Source organism: Callorhinchus milii, unplaced genomic scaffold, assembly GCF_018977255.1.
Source record: "Callorhinchus milii isolate IMCB2004 unplaced genomic scaffold, IMCB_Cmil_1.0 Scaffold3, whole genome shotgun sequence".
NCBI lineage: Eukaryota > Metazoa > Chordata > Chondrichthyes > Chimaeriformes > Callorhinchidae > Callorhinchus > Callorhinchus milii.
In genome coordinates, this window is record NW_024704744.1 from 31,256,787 (window position 1) to 31,279,497 (window position 22,711).

Consider the following 22,711-nt stretch of genomic DNA (forward strand, 5'->3'; position numbering starts at 1 on the left):
TTCAGCTCCCCTCTCGACTCTCTAACCCCTCCTCACTCCCTCCCTTCCCTCCCCTCACCCTGACCATTTCCCCCCTGCTCGGGTCCTGACCCAACTGTACAGCGTCTTGGGACGTCCTCCCGACGTGAAAGGCGCTCTATAAATGGAATCTTGTTGTTGTTGTTGTGACCTTATAACTGACCAACAATCTTCCAGATTCCTTGTGTCTCTTGTGGAATCTTGTTGATTAAAAATTTCCTTTCTTTTTGTTGATGATCAAACAATCATGACACTTGAGTAATTACTGTGAAGTGCTTTGAGATGTTTTCATGTAATAAGTCACCATAGAAATATGCGTTTTCCTGCAAATACTCAGTCACTACACTTTATAGGAAATACTGTGAAGCACTTTGAAACGCCTTAGGCATTATACCAAATGGAGCGATTACATTTTTTCTTACTGATCTAAAGCCTGCAATGTCAGTGAAGGGTAACTAAATGATACGATGATGCAACTGGTATCATGCAGTACTGAGAAACAGGTTCACATCCATGATTCCTTTCATATCTTGGACTAGATGTTCCACCTGGGCTGAGATTTATCGTATTAACATAACATTTCAAAGCATCCCTAAAATTTGGCAAATTCCTAAATACAACCTTAATTTTGAAGGCAGTTTCCTGTAAGTTAATTGAAGAATTACAGAAAAAACAACTTTGAAATTAAGATCCATTGAACTCATTCAGACCCAGGTGGAATTCTACCCCACTACTATGATCAACTGAGTCAGACCAGTGGGTTGGCTGTCCCAGCCCTTATTAGCATTATCAAAAGCAGGGGAGAGGAAAAGAGGAGACATTCCAGGAAACAAATTGACAGATAAAAGCAGAAAGTCCTGTAAATAGCAGCAGGTCAATCATCGCCTCAAAAAGAAGCGAGGTTAATATTTTAGGTGTCAGTCTTAATCAAAATATTTTGGTTTGTTAATTGCCTTTTAAGCTCTCAAAAGAATTGAGAGCTGAATGTTATGTTGCTTCTAAGTGCATTCAAATTGTTCAATTAACCTTGAAATTATGATTTATAGTCATACGTATATTGAATAAAAAGGCCTTTTATAACATTAGGCTTTAACAAATTAAAATTTGTATTAGTATTGAATTTGATATAGTGCCTATAAGATCAAAACTTCTCATTGTTTAAGTATAGTATAGTAACAATGTAATTGTAGACCAACTTGAATTTTGCAATTTCCCACAGACTGGTCAATTTATCTGAAGCATTGGAGGCCAGAACACCAGAAGAAAGTCTCTTCAGTTTTTAAAGAGTTACATTGGACCTTTATTATCCAACTAAACATCTCATCTAACATCTCATCTGAAACATGATATCTCCAACAATGCAGCACTCTCCTAATAATCCACTCTCGATCATCCTAAATTGTGAGCTTGAAGTCCTGATGTGGGATTTAAATCCACACCCTTCGAAACCAGAGTAGTGTAAACTGAACCAGATACCAGTCTTTATTTCGAGCAACAGAAATGACAACATAAAGATTAAGCATCAGGTATTACACAATCAGAATTCTTAAGGAATTCCAGAATAATTTTAAGTATCCCAGATGAAACAAGGTCGGGATTTAGAATCATATTTTCCAAGAGATAACGCCCCTCCGCTCTCCCTGTTTCTGAGCACATGGATCTCTTCCACATTTGTAATAACCGCCCGTCTGCATGGAGAGAAAGATAATGCAGAATTATATAGTTATCATGTCAGATAGAAATAATTTTAGTCAAAAGTCGACCAATTGTCCATTTAGTTGTCCATTCAACTTCCCAAGATCCCTTTTGCATGGAGAAACAGACAGGGAAAGGTGTCAGCTTGGCTGAGTTGGTAACTCTCTTGCCTCTGAGTGCAAAGGCTGTGGATTCGAACCCCAGGTTGTGACTCTGAATTCACATAGTCCACATTGGCACTGCAATGCAATGCTGGACATACAAAGCCTTGTTCGGAGGTACCATCCTTTTGGCAAGACATTAAACTGAGATCCCGTCTGCCTGTTCAGGTGGATGTTAAAGATCTCATAGTACTCCTCGAAAAGAGAAGAGATCCCACAATTTTTTGACCGAGAGGCGAGAGTGCTACCACTGAGCCAGGCCATGGATAGTACCTGTTCACCAAAATGTTAAGATCTCTTTTGTGTTTTGATACCTCAACCACATTTGCATTTGACCCAAATTGTATATAGTACTTTCATTTCTACTGCTGAATTTCACAATTTTACATTTCTCTATGTTAAAATGCATCTGTCACCTATCAATCCACATATCCAGTGTCTCAAGATCCTTTTAAATTTGTGTGTATTGATTCTTGTCATTTGTCATCTTTCCAATTTGACATCATCTCCAATTTTAGACATCTTTGACAGAATAATATTCTCTAAATCATTCATAAAATTATAAATAACAGTGCCAGCATTGCAGCACATCACTGTCAACTGTGTCCCAGCCAGATACCTGCCCATTCATGACTACTAATAGATGCAAATAATACATAACATGATTAAATGGTTGTAGAGTGCTTTATTTGACAAACACCCCAAATGCACTTCAGAGAATATAAAATGAAAGTATATTGGAAAAAAATCTCAGTACTCAATGTATACAACTATGGAGATTTCAAATGATCTGACTATGATCTTGCAAATATTCATCTGTAATAAACATCTTTGTATAATTTCCCAATCAACTTTAAAGATAATAATAATAATCCTTTCATTTGATTTAGCCCCTTATCACGTCTTCGAGATGTCTTCAGAAGAGTTGGGTTTTATTCATCACTTTATACTGGAAAATGAATTGACTTTATATTTTGTGGACGAAATGCGGCAGCCAATTGCGCACAGCAATGTCCCACAAATAGTCATGGATTAAAGTGACCTTTTTTTTTAAAAAGGAATTATTACCTCCGAAAAAGCGATTCGCCAATTGTCTAACCACCGGGTTCCTACTTTCTGCTAGGTAAACAGAGGCATGTATAGTAAAGAAACTTGGCCAACGGTTTGCCCTGCAGAGAATCAAATCTAGGTCTCTACATATCATTTCTAATATATTATTTCAACTTCTCTTTTGCTGTGAGAAGCGGGTGGCTGTGTGGGAGTATTGGAATGAGCAGCAGCATCTCAAGTAAGCAGACTTAATCCCTTTTTGATGACTGCCATAATTTAAATGACCACTGAGTGGCACACTAACACTGAAAGAAGCAGCTTCATTTTACTTTAAGTTTGATGTTACTGTTCTTCAGAAAATGATTTTGTAAATGATTTACAATAGGTCTGTAATAAGCTTCTTTAACAATCTGAAGTATCAATTCATAGAAATTCTACTGAGAAAAAGAGTTTTTAATTTTTTACATCACCTCTCTTTGCAGGTGATTGACTGTGGAGGTGATGATTTAAGAGCAAGTAATTATGATGAAATGTTATTGAAGTTGTTGGCTTATTAAGTTAATAATAAATAAGAATAATCCTTGCATTTGATACTGAGCTTCAGCTCAAACGGCTTCACAGGAATTACTGTGTTGTGACTGTGTAATGGTACATGAATGAGGCAGCCAATTTGTGCATAGCAATATCCCAGAAACAGCCACGTCAAATATTATCTAGGAGATTGTTGGCCAGGACATCAGGAGAAACTGTTTTCTTTATTGAATAGTGCCATGGGATCTTTAACATCCACTTGAATAGGCAGAGGAGGCCTCAACTTAATACCTCATTCAAAGAATGGCATTCCCAACAATGCAGCACTCCCCAGCACTGCACTTGTGTCAATCCAGAATACGAGCTCAATGTCCTGATATGGGACTTGAACCCAAGACCTTTGGACTCTGAGGCGAGAGTGCTACTACCTGAGCCAGGCTGATGGCAAACCTAGATATCTCGACAAATTGTATTAAGGCAGTAATAAATCCAAGAAAAATGAACATGCACAGAAATCTGATTCCTCGGGAGGGAAATTCCTCTTATCATTTAATGAAATTGACAATGCAGGTTTATAATGGGAAAGATTCACTTGTAAGCACACACTTTAAAATTCACTAAGTTTAGTGTGGAGGAATATCAGCTCCACTCCCCCCATGTCCAATATAAATAGGTTTGACTGACAGTTTACTTAACAAAGCTTCAGAAGAGTTGGGTTTTGTCCAGCTTCATGTATTTTTAATGTAAAAATTACATCTTGAATTGATATCTGGAAACCGTATTATGTACTTGAGACCTTTAGGTTATCAGGGCAGCTGAGAAAATTGGTGAGAGAGAAAAAACACATCAATTTTATGTCTGGCAGCTTAGTCGAAATTTATGTCGGACTCATGAAAGAATGAACATCCTCTGTAGAATTACGTACAATGATACAGCCCAGAAGCAAGGCTTTGGGTCCAACTAGTCTTGTTCACAAGATCATAAGAGAGACTTGAATGAAGAATGTTTTTCAACACTTTTTCTCTCATCCTTCCATAATATTCACTCAAGCATCTTCCCAATACAACATCAAGATACATCTAAAATGAATGTATTATCCTGGCCAATACCATTCTTTGCAAGCCTTTACTGGAGTACTGTACCTACCTCTGCAACCTACTAACCCCCTACCAACCTGCTCAATCCCTCCGCTCAGCGGGTTCCGGCCTGCTTCATGTCCCCTGCCTCGCCCGCCCCACATTGGCGTGTAGGTCTTCAGCCACTCTGCCCCCAACCTCTGGAACTCCATCTCGCAGTCCCTTCACTTCACCCCCTCCCTTGCCTCCTTCAAGACACGTCTCAAGACCCTCCTCTTCAACCGTGCCTTCGGTCACCCTCCTTCGCCCCCTGCCCTCCACCCTCCCCGATCCTGCCCCCAGCTTGGGTCTGAAACATTGATTGTCTAGCGCCTTGGGACATCTGCCTGATATGAAAGGCGTTATACAAATGTAACTTTGTTGTTGTTGTTGTAGCATGGTGTTTAGAGCGCTTGCCTCGAAAGCAAGAGGACCTGAGTTTGATTCCTGGTCAGGGCGAAACGGTAGGCAAGTTTCCTTACTCCACATACCTATGCTTATCTAGCACTACGTAGGAACCCAGTTGTTAGTTGATTGCTCATATCTCTTTTTCGGGGGTAATAATCCCTTAAAAAAAAGATAATTTGGTCACTCAATCCAGACTGTTTGTGGGACACCGCTGTGCACAATTGAGTGCCCCATGTCGCCCACAAACTATAGTCAATTCACTTTGCAGTATATTCTGTGAAGCGCTATGAGACATTTGCTCTAATTTGCGCAAAGTAATGTCCCACGACCAGCCATAAAGTGAGTAACCAAATTTATCTCCAGAATTGTTGGCCAGCACACCAGGAAAAACTCCAGATCTTGAATTCAAAGGAGGTGCACTACACAGGCCGCAAGGTGGCTTTTTTGTGAAATGAAAAATTTAATGGTGCTGGATTAGGTGATTTGTTTTGCATATTGGGGCTGAGGTATATAGTAGGTAGGGAGTAGATGACGTATTGCTCAGCATTTAACTATGCTCTAGCTGGCTTGGGACTGCTTGATGTTGCTACTAAAATGGAAAAGTGTTCAATTCCTGAACAAAAGAATAATTATAATAGCTCCCCATCCCCCAGAGGATTAATTTCAAGATCCTCATCCTCACCTACAAGGCCATTCACGGCCTTGCTCCCTCCTACCTCTCCGACCTACTATCCCCCTACCTACCTGCCCGTACCCTCCGTTCCTCTGGTTCTGGTCTGCTCCACGTCCCCCGCCCCAACCGCCCTACCATCGGTGGTCGGGCCTTCAGCCTCTCAGCCCCCAGGCTCTGGAACTCTATCCCCCAGTGCCTTCGCCGCCTCCTCCCTTTCCTCCTTCAAGGCCGGTCTCAAAACCTTTCTCTTTGACCGTGCCTTCAGCTCCCCTCTCGACTCTCTTCCCCCTCCTCGCTCCTTCCTTCCCTCCCCTCACCCTGACCATTTCCCCCTCCTTGCTCCCTCCCTTCCCTCCCCTCACCCTGACCATTTCCCCCCTGCTCGGGTCATGACCCAACTGTGCAGCGCCTTGGGACGTCCTCCCGACGTGAAAGGCGCTTTATAAATGGAATCTTGTTGTTGTTGTTGTTGTTGTTGTCTTATCACACCATCAAGACATCTCAAAGCATTCATAGGATATATTATAAAGTGGTATGACTGTTTGTATTTTATGGGTGAACACAGCAGCCAATTTGCACAATGCCCCACAAACAGCCATGGGGTGAGTCCACAAAGGTCAATTGTCTTGAAGGTCCCTGATTGTCCAGCACCTTGGGACGTCCTCCTGACGTGAAAGGCACTATACAAATATAATTTTTGTTTGTTTTTTTATCCTAATGCACATTTAAAAAAAACAATTTTGCATGCCTTTGAACAATTTGTATTATTTAAGAACATAATAAGTTTTGTACATATTAATATAAAGCAAGAGTGACAAAAATCATTAACATGAAGAAATACAGATGTAACAAAGAAATGGTACTGAAGGGAAACAGTGATATTTCATTTGGGAGATTTACGGTGGAAGAAACAGATCTGCTTTCACAGACTTGGGGAAATAGAGCGACTTTATTATATGACTAGAGTTTGCAGCCTTAAGACTTCCTCAGTTAGCCTGCGTCTTGGGTTAGTTACACTATATTCGTACTAGTCTTGAAATCGATTGGAGCTTTCCAGTCAGAGCTTAAGATAATAGTTAAACTTGAATGATAAAATTATGGAAATTGACAGGACAGAAGGTGTTCATTCATTTGGTTCTCTGAAAGAGCTAACCATTTAGCTCCATTCTCTTACCTTTACCCCGTACCCTTTTATATTTGTGGAGTGTTTAGTAAATAACTGAAATTTCCTGAAGCTTCTTTCTCACCAATTGAGCTACCATGTTTTTTCCCTCCAACTAGAGTAGACATGTTGTAATGCGTCATTTGTTATAATATATAGCAGCAACTATATTACAGTAACAGAAATTCACCAGTTATTTACCACACAGATCACCAAAAGAAAATAGCAATGCAAATCAATCTGGCTTTAAGTATATCTGCCTACCTGTAATTGTATTAACCTCATTCAAAAGATTGAGTGTAACCAGGACTCGGTTCTCCTCTTCACTCAGGTCTGGGATGGTTGGTCCCTCATCGCTGGCTAACAGCATTCGCTGGGGAAGATACGCTTGGAATATATTAGTGTCCTTAAAGTTGGTAAGAAAATGAGTAGCTGCAATAAATTCTACTGCATTACTCCAGCTAATGCCAAACCTTGCTTCAGGAGCTGACATATACTTTAACCTATCAAGAAGAAAAAAATAAAAAAAAATGTTACAAAACACATAAAATTTTGATTTATCTCATTTTTGTTTCACTTTGTAAACAAGCTTTAGAAAGATAGTTGAGTACTGAGGGACACAGAAGATTTGAAAATGTATCTTCTGATAGTGTCTTTCATAATAATCATATAATGTGTAACAGAGAGAGCTTGTTTTTAGTGATTTGTGGACGTGGACACCCAAATCCCTTTGCACTTCCACAGTTCTTAGTTTCTCACCATTTAGAAAATATTCTGTCTTGCTATTTTCAGATCCATAATGGATGACCTCACACTTCCTCACATTGAATTCCATCTGCCACAGTTATGTCCAATATTTCTTTCTCATCAAATTGTAATAATAATAAGAATAAGAATCCTTGCATTTGATATAGCGCTTTTCACGTCTTCTAGACGTCTCAAAGTGCTTCACAGAATAGACTGTAAAGTGAATTGACTGAAATTTGTGGGCAAAGTGCGGCAGCCAATTGCACACAACAATGTCCCACAAACAGTCGTGGATTGAAGTGACCAATTTATTTATTTATTTTTTCTTGAGGGATTACTATCAGGCGTGCCAAGTAAGGAAACTTGCCCAAGGTTTCACCCTGCCAAGAATCGAACCCAAGTCTCTCGCTTGCAGAGCGAGTATTCTAACCACTGAGCTACAGGACATTAATTGTATTAAAGCAGATTAAATTTGATAATTTATCTCTTTATTGTTTGTGCAATCTGTGCAGATTATGTGATGATTGATTATTATATATGTTTGCGAGTACAATCTTTGAACTTGATACAGCACCTGGAACAATTCACAGGTAACTACTGAAGACTGTAATGACTGTATATTTGTAGGTGAACTCAACAGTCGATTTGCATACAGTGATGTCCCATAACAGCCATGAAGTGGATGATCAATTTTATCTGGGAGATTTTTGGCTAAAATACGTGATGAAACTAACTCCTCTTTTCAAAAGAGTGTCATGGGATCTTCATTATCAACCTGAGCAGGCAGATGGGACTTTGGTTTAACATCTTAACTCATCTCGGGGCAGCACTTCCAAAAATGTAGCACTCCGAAAGCAATGTATTAGAGGTTATAAGTGTCAAGTCCCTACACAGTTTACACTTCATGCCTAGAGGTTGTGCAAGAGGAAGGAACAAAGGTAGAACAAAGCAGCAAAACAAAATCATAATAAAAATAATAAACACACCTTTCTGAACATTTTGAAAGAGCACCTTCAATCGATGCTACGTGTGCAGTCCACAAATAATACGAAATAATATCTTCCTTGGGTGATAAGGTAGGTGCCACCTTATAAATGGAAGATTTCTTTGTTCTCAGAAACTGCAAAAGAGAAGCAATAGGAGACAATATTGGGTCAGTGTGAAATTTATTACATCCAATGGACTGATTATAAAAACCACAACAATGGTCTCATTTGTGAAATTTGAGAAGCCCACAGCATTGACCTTCCAACTCAGCAAACACTAGCCAGCTTCAACAAACATAGCTTCACTTCCTCCCGCCCTTTTTGCCTCACCATTGGTGGACGAGCCTTCAGCCACTCTGTCCACACGCTATGGAACTCTATTGTGGAGCCTTTCCAATTAACCACTTGCACTCTGTCTTTAAAACCCACCTTGTAACCTATTCCTTTGTCCGTGCTTTCAGTTACTTTTTCCCTCCCACTAACAACCTCAAGTTTCCAGTCAGTTGTGTGATGTGCTTTGAGACATCCTCCTGACGGACAAGGTGCTATATAAATGTAAATTGTTGTTGTGAACCACAGAGTTTAACCACCAGTTAGTCAGATTTTTGAAATTGCAACTAAAGATCATGCAGACTAGCAGTCAAAGGCCATGATCAGGAATGAACTTCCATTGCAAGACATCTGAAGCTGCAGACAAGGCTTCTTCAACTTCACCTTTCAGAGCCGTATCAAGGAGGGAGTTTCATCTTCGAATCATTGGATGTGATAAGTGATACATGCTCAGCATCAGTGTATTTGGGAATATTTCTTATGTTCATCATAAACAAAATGGAAATATAGGATTTCCAAAACTAGTAAGTTAGACACACAGATGGAAACTCTGCTCTGAAAACACATTTTTTTTGTAGTGGAATTTCACCAGGTCTGTGTGCTGTACTTCCAATGATCAGAAGGAATTCTCATTTGCAACTCAAAGCTCTTATCAACAAATCCATTTTATGACATTTTATCCTTGAGAGTTTTTTTTTGTAACCTTTCAATTCAGCAAGGGCACTTCCACATTGCTTGTCCTTGAGGTGGGAATGCGGCCAATATGGTCTGTTCCTTCTTCTTCTTGTGGGTGACAGCACAAGTGTTTGAATGTACAAAATGCCCAATTAAACTTCAATACTTCAAAATAATTACCTCAAAAACTGTTCTCCATTTAATCATTACTTCAGGGATGAATGTATGACAGTCTGCTGTACCATAACAGAAATCATCCACATGCTCTTCAGGAGACTGGATCTCGATTTCAAAAGGCCATTCCTCGAAGAAGCCAGCATCAACAGCCCCCAGAAAGGGTATTGTAGACAGATAGTAATTCATACCTACAACCACAAATTATACCAAGATGTATAAAAGGTGTTAGATTAGGTTAACTATGTTAATGATCCAATACCTAATAAGTTATGAAGGTCTGAAGTAGCCGAGTGTCTCTAAACACAAAGTTGCAGACAGTGGTTCAGGGCTGCCCAATACTGTACTTTTTGCAGGTTTTGGACTGAGGTATATGATTGGTAGCTGCACACTATTCATGCCATTCCATTTCATGGTGGGCCAGGGCTAAATATATGTTGTCCACTTCCTCATAACAAGTGTGTCTGATATCTGCTGATGGCTGTTTGATGCTGCTTGTGATCAGTGATCACACTCAGTGTCATCCTGCTGGGACTTCAGTTTAACATCTCAACTAATGGATGGTATCTCCACTGGTTCTCTCACATCACACAGTTGGGGAAGAGTGAATATTTTGTATGATTCAAAGTGCTTAAGGAGCAATGGAAACCACAGTCATATGATCCAGTGCCAGTTTTTTTTTAATCATATTGAAAGTGGTAATGCAAAAAAATCCAAATCCAATGCCATTGCTAATCCGTATCAAAGTGACTCTATTTCAAATACAAATACATATGTCTATGTGTTTCTTATAAATGTTTTGGATGGTTTGAATTAAATATATATATTTAAACTATATACATATCAAACATGTCACGTCATTATTTCAGAAGGGAGGGAGGGAGAAACCAGGGAACCTCAGACCTGTCAGTTTAACTCAGTTGGGGCAAGTTACTGGAAGCCCTCATCAGGAACAGAGTGACTGAGCTCTTGGACAACTATGAGCTAATCATAGAGAGTCAGCATGGATTTGTGAAAGACAGGTAATATCTGACGCATCTAATTAAATTTTTTGAGAAGGTCACTATATTGGTGGATAAGACAGTGTCTATAGATGTCATCTACATGGACTTTCAGAAGGCATTTGATAAGGTTTCGCACAAGAAGTTATTAGCGAAAATAAAAGTGCATGACTTGGATGAAGGAATAGAGAGTTTTATATCAAAATTTTCAGATGCCACAAAGTTAGGAGGCACGTAAATTGTGCAAATGGGGGCAGGAAGTTACAAAGGTACTTAGACAGATTAAGTGAAAAGGCAAAACTGTGGCAGATGGAATTCAATCTGGGGAAGTGTGAGGTCATCCAAAAATAGCAAAAAGAATATTTTCTAAATGGTGAGAGGCTAAGAACTGTGGAAGAGCAAAGGGATTTGGGTGTCACGTAAACAAATCACTAAAAACAAGCTCACAGGTAAAAAAAATTATCAAAAAGTCTAATGGGATGTTTGCCTTTATCTCAAGGTGCAGCGCAAAATCATCAGAATTACAGTCAATCATAGTTAATCCACTTTACAGTATGTTCTGTGAAGCACTTATTTTGACAACTTGATAAGGCATTAATTTCTTTAAAAAAATATATATTTTGGTCACTCAATCCACGACTATTTGTGGGACACTACTGTACGCAATTGGCTGCTGTGTTTCGTCCACAAAATATACAGTCAATTCACTTTACAGGTTATTCTGCGAAGAGCTTTGGGATGTCTCAAAGACGTGATAAAGTGCTATATCAACTTTAAGGATTATTATTATTATTATTAATTATACCAGAACTAAAAGGATTAAATTACGAGGACAGATTGCTTAAACTTGGTCTCTATTCCCTTGAGTTTAAAAGGTTGAGGGGTGATCTGATTGAAGTTTTTAAAATTATAAAGGATTTGATAGGGTAGATACAGAGAAACTATTTCCTCTGGTAGGAGAATCCAGAACAAGAGGTCATTATCTAAAAAAGAACTAGGCCATTCAGGCAGTTTTTCACCCAAAGGTTACTGGAAATCTGGAAATCTCTTCCCCCAAAAGGCTGTAGATGCTGCATCCATTCATATTTTCAAGACTGAGGTGGATAGATATTTGCTAGATCAGAGTATCAAGGGACACGGGGCAAGCCAGCTGGGTAATTGGACTTGAAGTACAGATCAGCCATGATCTTATACAATGGCGGAACAGGCTCGAGGTGCTGAACGACCTACTTCTGTTTCTATGTACATAGAATTTTGAAATCGCACATACACTGTAGATTGGTTTGTATTCAAAGGCATATAATAATATTATACAATAATAACTTGCATTTATATGACACTTTTCATGTCAAATAAGTGTCTCACATTCTTTATAAGAGAATTTATTTGAAATGAATGTTATCTTGGCCAACAATTCCCAATATAAAATTGATTATTCATATTCATAGCTGTTTTGGGACACTGATGTGTGCAAATTGGTTGTCACATTCACCTACAACATACACAGTATGTATACTACATAGTAAATCTATGTATACTACATAGTAAATCTTATGAGCATTTTGAGATGCTTCATCAATGAGATAAGGCAAAACAATACAAATTTACGTGTGTGCTTCACATCGGAAGACCATCCCAAAGCACATGCCAATGCTGACCGGGCACTCGACATGGTGGTGGGAACCAGAAAGGTGGGTCTGGTAAGAAGACCAAAATTGCAATCAGAGAGATATGTTTTGAGATAGGCCTTGAACAAGGGGAGGGGGGTGGGGGAAAGTTAGAGGGACTCTGAGATGTATCGAATGCAAGGCCTATTATTATTATTGTTATAAAGGCAAATGCTGCAGTTAACCATGAACAACTTAAAAATAACAATGAAACATTAAACCAAGGTGTCATCTCCCTAGCAATGGTAATAGTGGAGGCCGGCAATTTTTAGGAAGTGAGGGAAAGCTGAACAGGCATGGATGTGGGGTTTGTAAGACAGTTGGGAGACAAACAAGGCACCAAGGTTCTGCACTAGCTCAGCAAGTTGAAATTGGAGTCCATCCATGCATCTTGATCCTTTTAGCGTGTGGTATGAGAAGGCATTGATGGGAGCCAAGAAGAGCCTTTGTCTTATCAACATTCAAGACAGTGTCAATTTCTGCACAACAATGTCCACAACGGGCATGAAGTGAATGCTAATTTTATCTGGAGTATTGCTGGTCAAGAAACTCTTTTCTCTTTTTGAATAGTGCCATGTAATATTTAATGCGCAACTGAAAAGGTAGAATCAACGTTGGTTTAACTGTCTCATCTGAAGGACAACATATGACTAATGCAGTGCATCCCAGCACTGCATTTGAGTGTCAACCTAGACTGTGAGCTCAAAGTTCTGATTTGGGTGGGACCTTCTGATTCAGAGACAAAGGTTCTACAAACTGAACCAGAGTGATAGCTATAGAAATATAGACAGAAATAAGAAACTCAAAATACCCTCTGTCTTGAAGGTTAAAACTACAGCACTACTCCAATGGAAAACAACAGGTAAGAACTGATTATGGCTGATATGCAAATATAATGTAGCAATCAAAGTAACAGCAGTAACAATAGCACAAAAATCGTTTTGCTCACCCTATTAAGGCATCTAAGAAATGTTATTACTTACAAGACCACCAGCTTTTTGTAGAGATGCACAGTGGGTCACCAGATTGATAGCCACAGGAAGACGTGCCAGACAGATCTGCTAATCTACCTACAATGACAAGCAAATGCAGTAGGCACATAGGACGGAAACTACTTTTCAAAACCTTTCTAATTCCAAATCTTCTTTAATTATAAATTTTAATAAAATGGAATTTGAAATAATTCAGCAGCTGCTGTTCAAGCCTTATCTGTCTCATTGTAAATAACGGCTGTAAGAATGTATTTTACTGTTTTTGAATAAATAAGGTGCATTTTTAAGAAATAAATAGTTTATTCTCCTGCCTTCTTGTTCAACAAGCCAAACCTAACCCTAACCCTAACCCTACGTAAAAACAGTAAAATCCATGGATCTGGCTAAACTGTGGTTTGTGGAAGAAAACACCACATTTTTAGCACCCTCTGTGTGAAGATTTTTTTTTCTAATCTCTCAATTCATTATTTGTCCTTGAAGTTCATGCTGAAAATTACTTACTAGTACATCAAAGAATAAGTTCCAATCATTCATACCTGTTTCGAGCTGCCAACCATGTTGTAGAGGCAGACCCCACAGTAGATTCCCAGTATTATCTGGTCCTAAATTCTCCATGGACTCAGCTGTAACTGTCAGTAATACCTTATACATGCCCATTCTATCCAGATAATTCCAAGGATTGATCAATGTTTTGTTGTGATGGCTAACAAAGCCATCCAGCGATTCCGAAATGTTATGCCATAATGGTGGATAATCTCCCACTACCTCCAGTTTATCTGAAAAAGAAGAATTTATCAGTAAAATAAGTAATATGGAACATATTATGCAGAGTGGACTAAGTTGTACCATTTTGTATGACTGTAAATAAATGTCCAATTCATCTTTTATACAGTTCTTATGTTCTGTATATTTGACTTTGACCTATCACGTGAGTAAAGTATTTCACAGCACATATGTTACATTTCCCACTGATGTTAATAGGTTCAACGTCATTTGTGCATCTGTTCAATGAACAGCAATCAATACAATTGGAAAAATGCACATACTAAAAACTTTGAGTTCCTTACCAAATATCAGGTTCAAAGCAATTTATATTTTCAAATTAATTTATTTCTACCTTTCAATTCCATTGCTATTTTTCTCAGAACACACTTAGGACTATCTCCACCATCTGTACAACAACAACAAACTTACATTTGTAAAGCACCTTTCATGTCGGGAGGACATCCCAAGGCGTTGGACAGACAGAGTTTCGGACCCGAGCTGGGGATTGGGGTCGGGGAGGGTAGAGGGCGGGGGGGGAAGCAGTGAGATCAAAAGCCCGGTCGAAGAGGAGGATCTTGAGATGGGTGTTGAAGGAGGCAAGGGAGGGGGCGAGGCGGAGGGACTGCGGGATGGAGTTCCAGAGGGTGGGAGCAGAGTGGCGGAAGGCCCGCCCGTGAATAATGGGGCAAGCGAGGTGGAAGGCCCGCCCGCGAATATAGCAAGACGTGAAACAGGCCGGAGCCCGCTGAGCAGATGGAGCAAGCAGTGTGGTAGGGGGTTAGGAGGTCAGAGAAGTAAGGAAGAGCAAGACCATGGAGGACTTTGAAGGTGAGGACCAGGATCTTGAACTGTATCCTCTGTGTGATGGGATGCCAGTGGAGTTGGGCAAGGATGGGGGTGATAGGGTCGCGGAGCCCAGTAGACCTTGTCAGCTCGCTCCCTGGCACAGACTCATGACCTCTGTACCACTGTACTGAAATCTCAACAGCTGCTGCAACTCTGTAGTAACTATGTGGATTCAGCTGTGTTACTTTGAAACTATTCCATACAGAGTGATTCACAAACAATCGTGGATTGAGTGACCAAATTATTATTATTTTTCAATTATTTTTGAAGAAATTATTACTCCCGGAAAAGGGACAAGCCAATTGACTAACAACCGGGTTCCTACTTACTGCTAGGTAAACAGAGGTATGTGGAGTGAGGAAACTTGCCCAACGTTTCACCCTGCCCGGAATTGAATCCAGGTCCACTCGCTTGCGAACCGAGCTCTCCAATGACTGAGCTATAGGACTCCTATAGCTGAAATATATATGAAAGATGAGGGTCAAAAGAGACACATTGAACAATAATATAAAATAAGTGAGCAGGCATGATACACAGAGAATTCCAGTTGAGGAGAGTCCTTCAATTGCAGGCAAACCTGAAGTATATACAACAAGATTACATTTGTATAGCGCCTTTCATGTTGGGAGGACGTCCCAAGGCGCTGAATACACAAGGCAGAACTCAAGCTAAAACTTTCTGGTCTCAAGTTCTGGGCCTAATCAACTAAGCTACTTCAAATGGAATAGAAAACTCATATATCGTTCATTCAAATTAAGGGAATATGGATTGGAAGTTCTCTATGCATGTTGCCTGAGTAGCCAAAACAATTTTTTTTCACTAGAGTCTGTTATGATTTTGTTTTGGTTAGACAGGTGTTTGACACATGTGGAAACCCATCACCATGCTTAAGAATATCCAAATCAAGCTGAGATTTCCATGCATCCCACCTTCACATGTAAGTCCCAGAGATAGATTGTTGAAGTGGAATGCGCACTCTTTCCCTGGAGGGATGCATCCTGCTTACCTAATTCTGGAAAGTATTAGGTGCAGGTTGACAGGAGTCTAACCGACTAAAACTGCATAGCTTACCATTGATATTGCTGGCTGCAAGTTTTCCTGGTGTTTGTCCAGTTGGGACCCACAACCGTTAGGGCTTTGCTTGGAGGGTGAACAGGAGCTGAGTGGGATGACTCCCTGTCCTCAGTGATGGGTCTGCCCTTCCTGATCCTACTGATAAGCCAGGCTGGCTGTGTAGTAATCCGCAGTGTCCTGGAATACTGCAGACCCGCCTGGCTCAGGAACCAGGCTACCGAGACCGCCACAGAGGGATAGCTTGAGTCTGACATTCTGTTGCCAGGCATGTCACCTTGGAGCCAGTTCAGCTCCAAGGTGACATGCCTGGCAACAGAATGTCAGACTCAAGCTATCCCTCTGTGGCGGTCTCGGTAGCCTGGTTCCTGAGCCAGGCGGGTCTGCAGTATTCCAGTTCCAGTTCAGCTCCAAGGAGACCCCACTCTATTATGTGATTAGATTACAATTGATTATGAGTGAGAGAGAGGGGCAGCTTTCTTTGGTCATATTCTGCTGAGACAATCTTTTTTGATGCACTGCGAAATGGAATTACATTACCATACAAAGCAAGGAAACAATGGCCTGATACGTCCTTGCCAGTGTTTATACTACACATGAGCCTCCATCCCTCCTATTCTCTTCTACCATACTTACCATACTTCTTTATTCTGTTCTCCCTCGTTTATGACCTGTTAAAATGTTAATAAAAATAGAAAATTCTTAGACAATCAAATATATTAAAGTTTGGGGTATTTTAAATCATAATTGATGTTAAACTAACTTTTTTTTCAGCTGCTGATTAATTTAATGTACATGCCCAACACTTTCTGTTTTTATTTCAGGTGTCAGCCTGGCTCTGTTGGTAGCATAGCACTCTTTTGTCTGGGTCAGAAGGTTGCGGTTCAAATCCTATATCACGGACTTTGAGGTCATTGTCACTCCAATACAGTTGGAAGATCAATGCAATTTTGGAAGCAGCGTCTTTTGGAAAAGATGTTAAAGCAGTTTCTTCCAATTTCCTGTCCAACATTTCTCTCGTTAAATTGATCATTCACCTTCTGGCTGTTGGTGATACATTGATGTGAACAAATTGGTTGTTATGTTTGCCAATAAACACTGTGCTTTGGAGCATTTTAATGTGATAAACTATGATAACAAATGAAAGAATTATGATTGTTTGTCATTATTTTATTTCAGATCTAGTATTGACAATCTTTCTTTTAATCTAAAACCTTAAATGTTGACAGCACTACTTCAGTCACTAAACAAAATCATTACTTTATCAGCTGGAAAGATAACATGTGTGCTACCAATGAGTAACTTGTGTGTGAAATACCAAATGTACTCCATGTTACAGCAGGTTTAATAATTAAACTATAATGTGCTTTTCTAGTTTGTTTTCTCTCTTCCATGGTTCCCCAGCTGAAGGTAGCTAATTCCTTTTTCCTTTCATTTAGGTATACTTATACTCTCTCCGAAACCTTGTTAAAATATTTACACACATGAGCATATAATAATAATAATGATTTTATAATAATCCTTGGATTTGATATAATGCCTTATTACATCTTTGTGGTCTCAAAGCACAACAGTCAACACAACAAACAGTCAATTCGCTTTACAGTATATTATCTGAAGCGCTTTGAGACTTCCCGAAGACGTGATAAGGTGCTATATAAAATGCAAGGATTATTATTATTATTTTCTTTGTGGGCAAAACCTTGCCCCACCCAGGAATCAAACTTGGGTCCTCTCGCTTGCACGACGACTGCTCTAACCAATACCCTACAGGACTCCACATAAGAAAGAAAGGGATAGAGGAGGATTGGAAGACTAGGGAGGAGGAATTAGGATGCGAGGAGTCTCAAGATACTCTTTCTGAGTATCCACCTTGCTACTACTTTTGCTCAGCAGGCACCAGCCTGCTTCATGACCCCCAACCTACCCATCTCATCATCGGTGGAAGGGCCTTCAACCTTTGAGGCCCCACTCTCCGGAACTCCATCCCAGAGTCCCTCCAACTTGCTCCCTCCTTCACCTCATTCAAGCTCTGTCTCAAGACCCACCTTTCTAATCGTACTTTCAGTCATCCTTCCCCTTGCCACCCCCTTGGCTCCCAGCCACAGCTCAGGTACAAAGCCAATATTGTAAACATCTTGGGATGTCCTCTCAATGTGTAAATATGTATTGTATCATAGAATATATGGAATGCAAAACTAGAGGTGTGTCTGACCAGATCATTGTACGCTGAAACATGCAATCTGGGAAACTAATTTGGTAACATAGCCAAGGATCTTTTGAGACAGAGCTTGAATGAAATGGAGGGAGCAAGACTTATTTCTTGATATTTGGACATGGGTGAGCCACAAAGATGCTTTTGTTCCAAGGGCAGTACACTTACTGATAAATCATACTAGTCATATATTTACCAATCTTGGATAAATATAAATAATATTAAAGGGCACAGGAAAAGACCAGGAGAAGGGAATCATACTGGATAGCTCGGGTAGTGTACCTAACACCAGCACATATCCCTGAATTTAAAAGTGCCTTCACCTCTCAGATAATTATTATTGATCTGGCCTACTAATGCCACATCAGATAGACTTCTATCTGTATTATAACAGATTTCCAGCCGCCGACTGCACTTACATTATTTATTAGTTATTGGTGTGGGGTGCTTGGAATTCTCAGCTTGTATACTTTTAAGCATGATGATGGGTTTCCACATGTGTCAGACATCCAGCTGATCAAAAATAAAAGTAACTTTCTAAGATCACTTGTTTGTAGGGAGGTCTTGGTGAGATTTTCATATATGGTCTTATCTCTTGATGCATAAGAACATAATAGTTTTAAGAGCAAGAAAAGTGCATTTGCTAATATGAATGTGATATTTGAAACTCCACTGACATCAATTTTTAGCATATTCTCTACATTATATTTATATCATACCATCAAGAGTTAAGTTGTTTCACTTGTGACATTATAGAGACGTGGCGTGGGAAATATGCACAGAGCAACAGAATTGGATTTTTAAAAAATGTTATTAAAGATCCATTTGTGAGACTGAAAATATTAGCAAATGCAATTTGTTAATATTTACAAATTGAAGCATGGAATCTGGAAAACTAAGATAAACTAATTTGGCAACCTAGCCAATGATCCTATTTGGCTTACTTAGCCAAATAAGCTAAATTATTTTGGCTAAATAAGCAAATTGTGAATAACATTAGAAAATGCAAATTGTCTTGCTACTGCACTTACCAGGAGAAGGTGTGGAGAGGAGGAGGAGATGGTTTCAAAAGCAGGTCTCTAGCTGCCTGAAAGCCTCTTCTTTATACTGTAGATTTGGCAGCGAATTAGTCAAAATCATAGCTAACTGCCCAGTAATATGCAGTATGAATGCAGCATCTGAATATCTATTAGAAGCCTTATATCATCTTTTGCACCTCTTGCCTAGACCCAAAACGATAATAATACTATCCTGCTTTTGCTGAGGTTTTTGAGATGCTTCCAGTTAATCACTCAGTTAATGAAAGAGCATTATCTTCATGCAATGGTGATCCTAATTAGTTTGTTTTTTGGAAAATATGTATTTATTTATAAATATAATACTTAGTACAACAGACATCCAAAACAAACCACAACATTTTCTGTTACAATTGTTTTCCTTTCTGCCGATTCCAAAAAACATTACGTTTTACAACGGAATGTTTTTTGGAATCGGCAGAAAGGAAAACAATTGTAACAGAAAATGTTGTGGTTTGTTTTGGATGTCTGTTGTACTAAGTATTATATTTATACATTACTTCACCGTACATAGGTTGTGCACACATTTTTTGGGACACTCGCTTTAAAACAGATGGGAGTCACCCCTGTGTATACCACATCCAAGTGCGCCCACGCACACACCCTAATAAGGTGCACTTGCCGCTTTCGGAAGGCGCCCCAATGTGCACAGTTTGCACACGTTTACTGTACATACATTTTCAGGAACGCTCTTTGGTTACATCTCGAGCATCCTTCTGTACCCTTACATTTATTTCAGTCAGTTTTGAGTGCGCTCGCGGGCTACCCGGTGGGTGTGACCTGAGCGGTTTGTGCCGGAGCGGCTCCTGCCGGGGTCAGGCCCCATTTGGCCTATGCTGCGGTTATGCCGAACTTCAGCTTGTCCCTCAGTATATGCAATGGTGGTCCTAATTAGCAAGCCGGCAGTTTTTTTTTAGCAACTGAATCACACTATGTATTAAGATGGCGGGGGATATGTAATGTGATAATTATCACATCACTATTCACATTACTCTGCCCCTGCCACCTAATCTCATTGTACACAGTATATTTTAAGCAGGACTTTTAATAAAAATTAATAAAAATGAATTTTCACTCATGATAAAGATGGATTATAAGTTCATACACTGAGCTGCACAGGATATTATTCAAAATGTTGATTTTCCTGAATTGGAATCAACTTATTAGAGCTGCCACTGACTTAAGAATTAACCACTGAAGTCTATTAATAATGTCTCATTTGTATAACAAATTTGTATAACAATTACATCACATGGAAGTGGCACAATGATGTGTTTCAATGTGATTTTTACAAGTGCGTAATATGCAAACAGCACAAATTGGTGCTGGAATGGCTCAATTGGTAGAACTCTCATCTCTGCATCAGAAGATTGTGTGTTCGAGCGCCAAATCTACACTTTGAACTCAAGTCTTCTTGACTGACACTCAGATGCAGATGCTATTCTTCAATTGATATGTTAAACTGAGGTCTTGTCTGTCTGTTCAGGTGATGCTAAAGATCCCATGGCATGACTATAAAAGAGAAGGGAGTTTCTCCTAGTGCTCTGGCCAAAATTGATCCTTCACTTCATGACTGTATGTGGAACATTGCTGTGTACAAATTAGCCTCTGTGTTTGCCTACAAAATACAGTCACTTCACATTATATTGGTTTTGGTTAGCCAGATATCTGACACATGAGGAAACCCATCACCTTGCTTAAGCGAATCCAAAGCAAACTGAAATTTCCATGCATCCCACCTCTAGATGGAATTTCCCAAGATATTTATTGGAATGTAATGCACACTCTCTCCCTGGAAGGATGCATACTGCTTATCTAAGTCGGCAAAGTATTAGGCAAGAGCCAAAGTTTGGGGACTCCAGTGCGCATTGGAGCACGACTGGAGTCTAATTTTGCTGATTACAGGAAAAAACACATAGCTTGCCATTGAAAGCTTTCCCACTGCTTGTCTAGCTAGGACAATAGGAGCTTATCCATTGGGGCTTTGGCTTGCATGGTTAACAAGAGCTAAGTGGGAAGAAACCCTGCCCACAATGACTAGTAATCCTTCCAAAACAAAAAACAATAATAAATTGCTCACTGCTGTGCCCACAAATATACGGTCAATTCACTTTACAGCATATTCTGCGAAGTGCTTTGAGATGTCTAGAAGACGTGAAAAGCGCTATTTCAAATGCAAGGATTATTATTATTAGTCTGCCCTTCCAAGTTATGCTTGGCTGTGCTGTCATCAGCAGTGCCCTGAAGTAATGCAGTCTGCCTGGCTCAGCAACTGGACTGTTGAGACTGCCAGAGAGGGCTGGTTTGATTCTAACATTCTGTTGCCAAACATGTCACCTTGGAGCCAGTTCAGGTCTGTTGGTCATTTGACATCTGACAAGCGCAGGTTTGAGCCCTCATTAGGTGGATGGCAGGTACCAGGAACTCCTTGCGATCTTCCTGATGGGCAACACGTCCCAGAATGAAATTCCTGAGATCATTGCCATCCTCCTGACATGAAAGGTACTATTTACAAGGATTATTGTATTTTTTAAATCTGAAAATACACTCGAAGAAAAACAATCTGTACAGAAGGTCATTTGGCACATTTGCCACCTATTTTTACAAATTGCTCTTTTTATTAATCCCTCTTTCCATTATTTTCCTTATTATTTGTACTTCTCTGTGTTTATCCAGTTGCTCTTGAATGATTCTATTGTGCAGTCTCAATAGCCAATTGTGTTAATAAATTCTCACAACCCTGAGTTCACAACTAAAAGAAATATTGCATCATTTATCTTATGTTCTCCTTCAGAATTTTAAACAGATCTTACAGAGATATATTGGATTATTTTAACAACATTGAGAAAATAAACGCAAACAATACTTTCGAGACAGCAGAACAAGAGAGCACAGTTTTAGGTTGTAAAGGTTAATTTTAGGTCAGATATCAAGAAATATATCTTTACTAAGAGGTAAACTAACAGCTGGAACGAGTTTCCAAGGAAGGCTGAATGCCTATGGGTTTTTTTCACAAAAGAACAAATCAGCTTGATGCTGTAACGGGAGAACCCTAGGGTAGGTGTACTGCAAGGATGAAATGAAATAGGCCAAAGGGCCTTCATCCGTACGTTTCTTGTGATCTTGCGACCTCTATTTTATCACCTCGCAATCTCATCTATTCCAGTGAAAAAGCCCCCCTTGTAGCCAGCCTCCCTTCAGTCTTATTCAGGACTATTTGGTACTGTTTGAGACCCGGTATCATCCTCGAGAACCTCCGCTGCATCCTCAGCATCTCCGTAATACTCTTTTTGTAATCCAGGGACCAGAACTGAACATAATGCTTCAAACGAAACACCTAAATAGTGCCCTAA

At 39.7% G+C, this 22,711-nt stretch overlaps 1 protein-coding gene across 1 annotated transcript; it reads right to left on the minus strand.

Moving 5' to 3' along the window:
- Positions 1–1,533: 1,533 nt before the first annotated feature.
- On the minus strand, positions 1,534–14,234 carry leg1.1 (liver-enriched gene 1, tandem duplicate 1). The gene is made up of 6 exons (XM_007899311.2): positions 13,922–14,234; positions 13,377–13,463; positions 9,732–9,916; positions 8,547–8,680; positions 7,078–7,316; positions 1,534–1,706 (listed from the first exon to the last, which is right to left on the minus strand). Exons 1-6 carry the CDS (start codon positions 14,232–14,234, stop codon positions 1,534–1,536), a joined length of 1,131 nt encoding a protein of 376 aa, XP_007897502.2.
- Between the last annotated feature and the right edge of the window lie 8,477 nt (positions 14,235–22,711).